General features: G+C 56.3%; 1 protein-coding gene across 1 annotated transcript in view; it reads right to left on the reverse strand.

Annotated features, from left to right (window-relative positions):
• The window catches only part of CNIH3 (cornichon family AMPA receptor auxiliary protein 3), a 95,094-nt gene extending 85,948 nt beyond the window's left edge, over positions 1-9,146 (reverse strand). The window contains exon 1 of the mRNA XM_040636133.1: positions 9,066-9,146. Within this exon, the coding sequence (XP_040492067.1) occupies positions 9,066-9,146 (81 nt within the window). The remainder of the gene's footprint in view (positions 1-9,065) is intronic.
• Between the last annotated feature and the right edge of the window lie 407 nt (positions 9,147-9,553).

Below are 9,553 nucleotides of genomic sequence, written 5' to 3' on the forward strand. Positions count from 1 at the left end.
GGGGGTCATTGTTTCGTGAGGACAGGGTTTCAGTGTGGGAGGATGAGAAAGTTCTAGAAGTGGATGGTGGGGGTGGCAGCACAACATGAACTCACTTAATGCCGCTGAAGCACAGGCTTAAACATGGTTGGAGAGTCAATCCTATGTGACCTATATTTTACCACAATTAAAAAAAAATTAAAGTTAAAACATGAGGGGAGCCAGGCAGTACCCAAAGGAGAAACCTCTGGGCCAGGTGAGGCCCGTCTCCCGGTCAGATAGCCAGGCCGACACGGAGAAAGGCCAGCCACAGGCCAGAACCACAGACACCCAGGGGTCTCGACAAGGCAGGCTAAGTCTGGGCCAGACGGTTCCATGAGGGACGGAGACCGGTCTACCCCGCCTGGCTCTGCACCCGACTGGTGCCCGCGCCAGCTCCGGGAAGACGGAGGCAGAACAGGCAGCCCACCCTCTCCGTGCCCGTAGTCACTGAAGCCCACAGATCCTGCAGGGAGACAACTTCACAGCTCACTTGCGAGCACAGCCTGGGGGTCAGGCGGTGACAGGAGGCCCCATTCTCAGAGCCCCGTCCGAGGGGGGTGAAAGGGCCCGCGATGATGAGCTGTCCCCCCGACCATGGTGCGTGCCCTCTGGCTGCAGGGGATGCTTGGACCGTTCTGTGTCCGCCTGGCTCGGAGCAGGTGGAGAGAGGCCAGCACACGCTGCACCCACGCACTTCCCAGGGGCCGGCCACCACCGTCCCCAAAGCCACAGGCTCCCTCTTCTTCCAGGGGCTTCAAGATCCACCACCCAAACAAGGCGACAAAGAGGTGACTGTCAGAGCCACCAACCACAGCTGCGCTCCGCACCTGTTCATCACATCCTCCTACGTTCCGCGGATGTGAAACGGGGACGGCAGAGCCTGCCCTCCGTCCGCGCTGACCTCAATGACAGCGAAGCAGGGCCACCAGAGCTGTGCACTGACCCCGGGTCACGTGGGCACAGGGGCCAATGAGTCTCACGAGCTTTCCCGGCGTCGGTGCTGAGCCAGAGTGAGAGGCTTGACCGTGGTGAGACGGGAGCCACACAATGCAAGAACACATAGAACATAGATCCATGAGGGAGGAGGGGAAACACACAAATCTGGGCACCATGAGACCTACCCTCCCCATGGGGTGGGACATGAGATGGACGCTGAGCACCGAGGTGGGCACGCGATGCCCTGCTACACCCTCCAGCAGCCCACCCATGCGGCGCCACCTGCGAGCCGACCCTAGTCTTCCACCCTATGCCGTTGCCCCCCGCCCAGACTGGGACGTCCTAATGCCTAGGACCCCGCGCCCCCAGAAACGTCGGCAGCTTCGTTAGAGTCTACCAGCTTAATCTTGATTTCTGTATCTTTTTTGGTGCTTTTTGTTCGGGCAAGAATGTCCCATGCTTGCCGCTTCTATGTCAAATTAAAAATATTTGCCAGCCTCATTGTTAGGTTCCAGATTGGTATTCAGAGACCAATTCAGGATTTAATTGTGCACTTGGAGCTTTCAGTAACCTTTATGGGAATTAATCAGATTCCAAGAGCCATCAAAAGACGTTCTGGCAAATCTCAGTGCCCCGTGTTAGGACGCAGAGGTCCTGGCTGCAAACGATCCCAGACAGGAACCACCTCCAGCTCCGCAGATCTGGGTACGCACATCTTATGCACGACCTCAGTGCTGGACCAGGACGGACTCAGCTCTTCTCTAAACAAACACAGCCCCCTGTCCCTTTTTGAGAACCTGCCCCCACCAGAAGACGAGCAACTCACAAGGAATCCAAATGGCAAAGACATCAGGCTGGAACTTCAGATCTGCCTTATCTAAGCCACAAGGGGACTGTCTGCACCCAGTCATCACGGGAGGGGAGCCTGGTGCATCTCACAATCATCTCTGATCAAAAATGGGTGCTCCCAGAAACTGTGGGCTTCTGTCTCGAAGCATCAATCAGCCCACCCGACATCATCCTCTCACTGTCTGGCAGCCCATTCCAATGACAGCAGCTCCCCCTCACCTCTGCTGTTCAGAACCACAGTCCAGGGCGTCCCTCCTCACCTGCACCCAGACTCAGGTGCCCCGTCGGCGTCTCCCCCACCCCAGGGATGCCGGGCTGAGCTTGGATGTGCTCCTACCACCCGGGCAGTGCTCCATGGGCCTCTGGTGGAGCCCAGGAATGTGCATTTTTAACAAGCACCCAGATGACTGCTATAACCAGGTGAGTCCGGGAAACCATTCACTGAGCAAGAGTCTATGGGCCTCAGCTGATGCAATCAATCACCCAGATCCTGGATCTGTGTCTTCTGCCCTCACTGGGCTCTGACCATGGGGATACTTCTGTGCAAGGGGGCTCAGGCCACAAATGAAGGCGGCGGTTCCTGCCCGGGAAGGGTTAACAGTCCAGGCACAGAGACAAAAGCAATCCCCGGGGATGAGTGCAACATAGGGGCTCAGACCAGGGCACCAGCAAGGTGGGGTCACGGACCAAGACAGTCAGGCCTCACCGAGGACAGAGGCTAGGGCAGAGCAGAGCAGCTGAGCTCTGCTGCTACGGAACAGCCCGTGCAGGTAGCTACAAGAAGCCGAGAATGTCAGGAACACGGAAGACAAGGGATGCAGTTGAACTGTTACCTGGGCCCAGACCTGCAGGGCCCAGCAGCCAGAAAAAGTGTTTGGTATGAGGATGACACGGAGAGATCCTTCTAGAGCTAGAAAGGTCACTCCTGGAAGCTGGGGCGGGGGAGTCATTCAGGTGAGATTTAACCAAGGGTGCCGGTCCGGACGGGGCACGCACCCTGAGAAAGGGCAGGAGAGGGCCTGGGCCAGGTGTGCAGGCGGAGGCAGAGGCGGGTGGATACAAGGGAGTGCTAACGGGGGAAGACTGGAGCACTGCAGGGCAGGTCACCATGGTGGTGAGGTGGCGCAACCCAGGGTGTGGAGCAGGCGGCCCCATACAGTCTACGGGGTCAGGGGAACAAGCACTTTGGGATGGGGGGCAGGGGAGGAAGAGCTACAAGGAAGACATGGGCCAGCACCTTGAGGCCACAGACAGGCCTCTTCCACGGAGAAGCCCTGAATGGCCCTGGGAGACTGGCCACTGGAGCCCTTGCCGAGAGTGGGGCCAAGAAGAGGCAGGGCACGAGGCGGAGCCAACAAGGAAACACATTGCCTTAAATAAGGTGGTTAAGAAGCCAAAGTGGCAAAATGCGAACATTTGCTGATTCTAGATGACGGGAGCAGAAGGCTGTTTAGTCTGGGTGCTTTTCTGAACATTTGCTACAAGAATAAAAAGAGGGAATGGGGAGGCAAAGCCGGTCTGCGAAGGAAGAGGCCAGCGGCATTGGGAGGGCCCAGGACAAAGCAGCCAGCCCATGAGCTCAGGGACACCGTGGACAGACCAGTGGAGGGCAGTGGCCGAGGACACAGGAGCTGGGGGCCAGTGATGGGCGATATCCCCGGGGAGCCCACAGCGGAGGGGCTGGCCTCCGACAGGAGAGACAATTCTGAGTCAGAGAAGGAAAGAGAGCTGTGCAGCAGCTCAGGGATGGGCCAGGTGCCCAGCTGTCCCTGCCAGAGTAGGGGGCTTCGGGGGCCCTGGGAAAATGCCAAGGATCTGGAACAGCATCGTAGGGGCTTAAAGAACCAGCCAGGATCACGCTGGAGGGTCAAAGGCTGAGCCATGCATCACCGCTCCAGCCGCCCTGGGCACAGGCAGATGGCAGACAGGGGCCGAGTGGGTCCCTGAATGACCACGGGCACGAGGGACCAAGAGCAGTACTGAGAGCTGACTGGAGGTCGGTGAGGTCAGGGGGCACGGGGTGGAACACAGGAAATGGTCCCAGTCACATGGGGCCACGCCCAGGTAACAGTGTGTGAGAGCCCTGCCCCCTCCCCAGAAAGGTGGGAGATGCAGAGGGGGCCCATAACTGTGACAGATGCCAGGGCCTGGCAGGACCCCTGGGGGAGTGGCCGACAGAGGAATACGACAGCCCAGGGACATGTGGCAAGGGTGCTAGCCACCCAGCACATTGCTAGGAGAGCAGGGCACCAGGGGAACTGATTTGCAGATGTACTGGGAGGGGGAACAGCAGCAGAAATCGAGTACAGGGGAGACCCCGTGCAGAGCAGCAGGCAGGGGATACGGGTGGTGGACAGGCGTGAAGTGAGGTTACCGGGCCTCACACTGCAGGAGGGGACTCTGCCCGCTGGCTTCAAGGTGTTACCTGGCAAAGGCTTCATAACGGTCTCTGCCTTTACTGTCTGTTCGGTGACGCTCACGTCAAAGTCAAATGTCACAGGGGCCCCCCAACATCCCACCCCAACGGGGCCCCGAACCTCACCAAGCAGTGGGGTTGAGGGCCGGTGCTTCCCTGAATTCCGCACCCTCCTTCCTCTCTCCCGCCTGACTGTGGGGGGAAATACCGGAGTCTGGAGGCCGTCCCCTGCAGAGGTAGTCACGGAAGACTGCCCGCCAACCCCTCGGCACCAGCAACAGCCAGGTGACACAGACGGCACCCCTTACCAAAGTTGCGCTCCCTGCGCACAGCCAGCACTGTCCCCAGCTGTGCCCCTGCAGGACCAGCTCCGCCCTCAACACCAGCCCAGCACCCCTACTCATGGTCAGTCTTCCGTAAAAGCAACAGGTTCCAAGTTCCAAAATGCCGGGGTGCCGCAGAAAACACACGTACCCAAGCCGCCCAGGGAACTGTCCCGGAGAAGTAGCCAGAAGCCAATTCAGAAATGAGTCAGCGGGGCGCCTGGGTGGCACAGCGGTTAAGCGTCTGCCTTCGGCTCAGGGCGTGATCCCGGCGTTGTGGGATCGAGCCCCACATCAGGCTTCTCTGCTATGAGCCTGCTTCTTCCTCTCCCACTCCCCCTGCTTGTGTTCCCTCTCTCGCTGGCTGTCTCTATCTCTGTCGAATAAATAAATAAAATCTTTAAAAAAAAAAAAAAAAAGAAAAGAAATGAGTCAGCACATCAGCCAGAAGGGAACAAGAAATCATCCCCCAAGTATTTGCTGAGCCCCTTGCACAAGCCCAGCACCATCGTCGGCTCTGGCGAATGAGGGTGACCCAGAAAAGGTGGCTGTGCTCTCGTGGAGCTTCCTTCCACACCTGCTGTCGAGGTGCAGGAGGACGGGGTGGGGAGGCTGCAGGTGCAGACCCCACATCAGGCATGGGAACGCCAGAGGGGATGGGACATCCCAGATGGAAGGAACGGTGTGGACCAAGTAAGCACCGTCCGCTGAGCAGACCAAAGCGGGGTCTTCCAAAGCCAGGCAGTTTAACCCCAGGCAGCCCACCATGTCACATCAACAACTTCTTGTTTCCAGATGGAGAGTGGAGAAACGGAGAGGTCCACCAGGTCCCCAGGGCTGGATCTGTGCCAGGCTGGGACTGGCCGCGAGGCTCCACCAGGACGCCGTTCTGCCCAGCAAAACTGCCTCTCAGTAAATATGTGCTGTTATCATCTGTCGGGGCCCCTCCAAACCCTCCCACAGCAAACACTTCCATGCATCCAAAGAAATATTATCAGGAATTCATTTTATTTGTATGTTGTCAAAACTCGGAGGCCTTACAAGTGACTCTAACTATTTAAAAAAAAAAAAACAAAAAAAAAACCTCTGAGAGCTAAAAACCTGAAATGAGTCTTTGATCTTTTCCAAGAATGGTTTCATCTGTATTTATATAAATGCGACCGTCTGCAAAAGGCCCAACCAAGCCAGAGCTGAGCGTGCCCTTGCCAGGAAACGCTGTTCATTTTATATCGACTGGAAATAAAAATCACTTCACATCTCAAACCCTTCAGAACACCTTTCTTCCTTCTACACACCCATATGTAATTTTTTTAAATACACAGATACGTGATGTTTGGAAGAAGAAACCCCCAAATCTTTTCTGGAGAATATGATTAACAGTGATTTTGTTCCATATATGTCCCTGTATTTTCAAATTTTTCAGCAAGGAACCTGTATCATTTTATAAGCAGAAAAACTAATTTTTCAAAGACTGAATTAGAATCTCCTCTTTTTTAAAAGGATACATAATGTGTTAGGTGTCTCTGTTGTTACAACTCCAATCAGAAGTTCCAGCCCCAAATATTTCATTTCTACAGAGAAAGGTAATCCACTGCGTAAAAACATTATCTACTATTATCAAAGTTAAACAAGCCAAAGATAGTGACTTGAGTTAGAAAGACAACATGGGCACACCAGGCTCAGACTCAGCTCAAATCCCAGCTCCAGCACACACCAGCTGTGCAACCTCGGGCAAGTTTCATAACCTCTCTGATCCACAGTTCCCCGGGTCTACAAAATGTCAGCTGTGAGGAGTGCAGGACTGCCAGGGGCAGTAAGAGGCCATGTGCCTGCAGGCACACAAAGCTACATACACACAAAACAAACAAAACACAGACCCTCACTTTTATTCTGCATGTTCCAAATGTGACAAATAGTGGCTGATAGAAAAATAATTGGGAATTCAAATTATTTTCATTTGAAAACAGATGTAAATAAATTTTCAAAGTAAAACATAAGACTTGAAAGCAATGTGCATATGGCCACATTCACCCTTTCCCCTGGGCCTCCAGGGGGCAAAAAAACAACTCAAGGGACATCTGACAGCTCCTTGCTGAGTGCCTAGAACTGGCCAGCTGGACACAGTCATTAACTGGTAGCTACTATTATCACCTCTAAGAAGGCGTGTACCATTAAGTAAGAAAAAGGTGCCTTCTTCCTGTCTTACAGCCAAGACACGGCGATGGGGCAGGCTTTTTAACTGCGGTATATTGCTAAGTGTCCAGTGCATTCCCGGGGATGTTAACAGACACTAAGCAATCAATAGGGCTTATCAGATCAAGAAATATATAAGGAAGATAAGCCAGAAAGAAGGCAAACACACAGCCTAACATAGCACCAGCTCTCCTAAATTTTCGTGGAGGTAATTGCCACTGTATAGGCAACACCCACACACACAACATGTGCATTGATTTCCCCTTTCAATGCTCCCCAAGTCAACGTGGGGAGGCTCTGGGCTGTTTGATTCCAAGACAGGGGGAAGGAAAATATGCAGGAAAGAACAGAGGCTGGAGACCTGGCAACACTTGTTGTAATCTGAATTCAAAGAGCACAGGTTCTTTTTATTATCAGAAACTGGAATCTTGCCACTCCCACTGGGAAGCTGGTCAGGACCAGACAAGGGGGTGCACGCTGGGAAGCCTAGCGGAGGCCAACAGGGGATCACTGCATCGGCCAGCTTTGGCTCACACGGCTATTAGTCAACCAGCTGCACACACCATCCATTTAATTAACCTGCTCTTGAATTATTTATTATCTTCCCCTGAGTGAGAGGAAATTCTTCGTGCTGGTTACCTGCTTGCTCCAGGGGCTTATGCAGAGAACCCCCGTGCTGACAGTTTGCTGGAGCTCTCTGCTACCTGCCACCCTCTGGCCAAGACAGGAACATAAAGAAACAGCAAGTGAAGTATTTCCGAAAAGGGGGAGTCTTCATTAGCCTTCTGGAATGCAAATAACTCCCCAAATCTGGGGAAGCACAGAAAGCTCCTTTGAAACACGTGAGCAGGTAGATATATGCTGCAGTGTTTGGGCGTGATCTGTTCTGCACCCCTATTTATTCTAAATTAGGTTAAGTTTCCTTCTCCCTTAACAACGTCAACAACTCCACAACTCCTAAGCTCCTTTCTGCAGAGAGAATTAGACCCAGAATCCTGGGGCAGAGGAGGAGAGGCCACAAAATCCCATCACTTCTCACTGCCTGATTTTTGATCAGCCCTGAAATTCCTGTGTCTGAATTCCCTCTCCAACCACCCCCCCCCTTCCTAAACCGACTGATTCACAGACTTGCACCATCTAGGCGCAAGGGGAAGCCTGGGGACCACCCAAGTCAACTCCCACTTTGGGGATGTGGAAGGAAGCATCTAGCCTGCTGCTGGGTACCGTCTCCTCCCTCCCAGACAGCCCTGCAGCAGGACCTGCTCTAGCTTAGTTCTATCTTAAGATAAACCCTCTCACTCCAAAAACCGATCCTAGGAAACACCAGCATCCCACCCACCCTGCAACTCTTCTGGTCGGGCATCTGCCCCTGCAGACACGCTCTGTCAGGTTCGCCTGAGACGGAGGGAGCCTCCAGGAATCCATCCTAGGGTCCTTCCCCGCCCCCGGACTCGCTGGGCGGCGAGGCTGCCCCCGCAGCGGGCTCCGTCTGGAACTCCCCACCTCTGCCGTTCTTCCCACCAGCTCCCGACACTTGGAAGAAGGGGGCCCTGAGAGCGATCCGCTTGCCAAGTGTGGCACCGTCTCTGTGCTGCGGCCTCCCCCTCCCCCTGTGCAGAAGTGCTGCACGTCCTAGACCACCACTGCACCTGCAGAACCAGGGCCCACCTAGACTGCCCCCAGAGGACCGCGGGCCGCCTGGGGCGGGGAGTCTGCCACCTGCGGGGGGCCTTGCAGGGGCTGGGTGGCTGGGCCCCCAGGGGGCGGAGGAGAGGGAAACGTCGCCAGCCTTGGGCTTCTCCCCGCGGAACCGGCGACCCCAGCCTCTGGTCCCCTCCCCTCCCGGCCCAAATCGCCGCGCGCCCTCTCCAACGGCGCTCCCGTCGTGTTTCCGCTTTGTCTCCAAACATATCTAAACGCAGCCCACCACAGACGCTGACATTTTCCATGTTTAGTTGTTATAGTTACTTGACTAATTGCCGGGACGACAGCGGCGCCGCTCCTTCGCTCCCCGTGGCAGGGAGGAGCAGGGTAGGCGGGGATGCGGCCGCGCGCCCCGGGCCCAACACGGGGCCCTCGCCCGGGAACCAGCGCTCCCTTCGCCCCCCACCAGCAGCCGGGCACCAAGGGCGCGCGCGCCGCGGGCTCGGGATGCCTCTAACTGTTCCCTGACCCGGGACGGCGCCCGCCAAGGGCCCAGCCCGCAGGTGTGAGGCGGCTGGCCACCCTGTCCGCCGCTCGCGCCACGTCAGGTGCACTTCAGAGAAACCGGGGATGGGGTGGCCGGGGCGAAAGAAAAGAGTTAGAAGCCGCTGCCGGTTACTCACGTGCCAGATAGCGAAGAAGATGAGCGCAGCGCACAGCACCAGGGACAGCATGTAGCAGAAAGCAGCGAAAGTGAAGGCCATGGCCAGCGGCGGGGCCGCGCGCACCCAAGTCCCGCAGCACACCAAGAAGGTCCTCAGAGGCCAGCGCCCCTCGAGGACCACACTCCCTCCTAAAGGGGCAGACGGGACTAGGTCCACACTCTCGCGTCGAGGCCGGAGGCTGGTAGGAGGCAGGCCCGCAGGGGAGCCTCGAGAGTCAGGGGCGGCGAGCAGGTCCGGGATGCCGAAGCTCCTTCGGCGGCCGGAACGCCAGCCCGCCCGCCCGCGGACACACGGCGAGGTGCTCCGGCGTCGCTGGCGGGAACAGTCCCCAAACCGAGGAAACCAGTCAGTAGAGAACTCGTGCAGACGAGCGCAGCCAGAGAGCCCCGAGGCAAACCCGGCGAGGGCCGCGCGACGAGCTCTGGCGCCCGGAATCCCGGGGAAGA

This window comes from Ursus maritimus, unplaced genomic scaffold, assembly GCF_017311325.1.
Source record: "Ursus maritimus isolate PB19 unplaced genomic scaffold, ASM1731132v1 scaffold_2, whole genome shotgun sequence".
In the NCBI taxonomy this organism is placed as follows: Eukaryota; Metazoa; Chordata; class Mammalia; order Carnivora; family Ursidae; genus Ursus; species Ursus maritimus.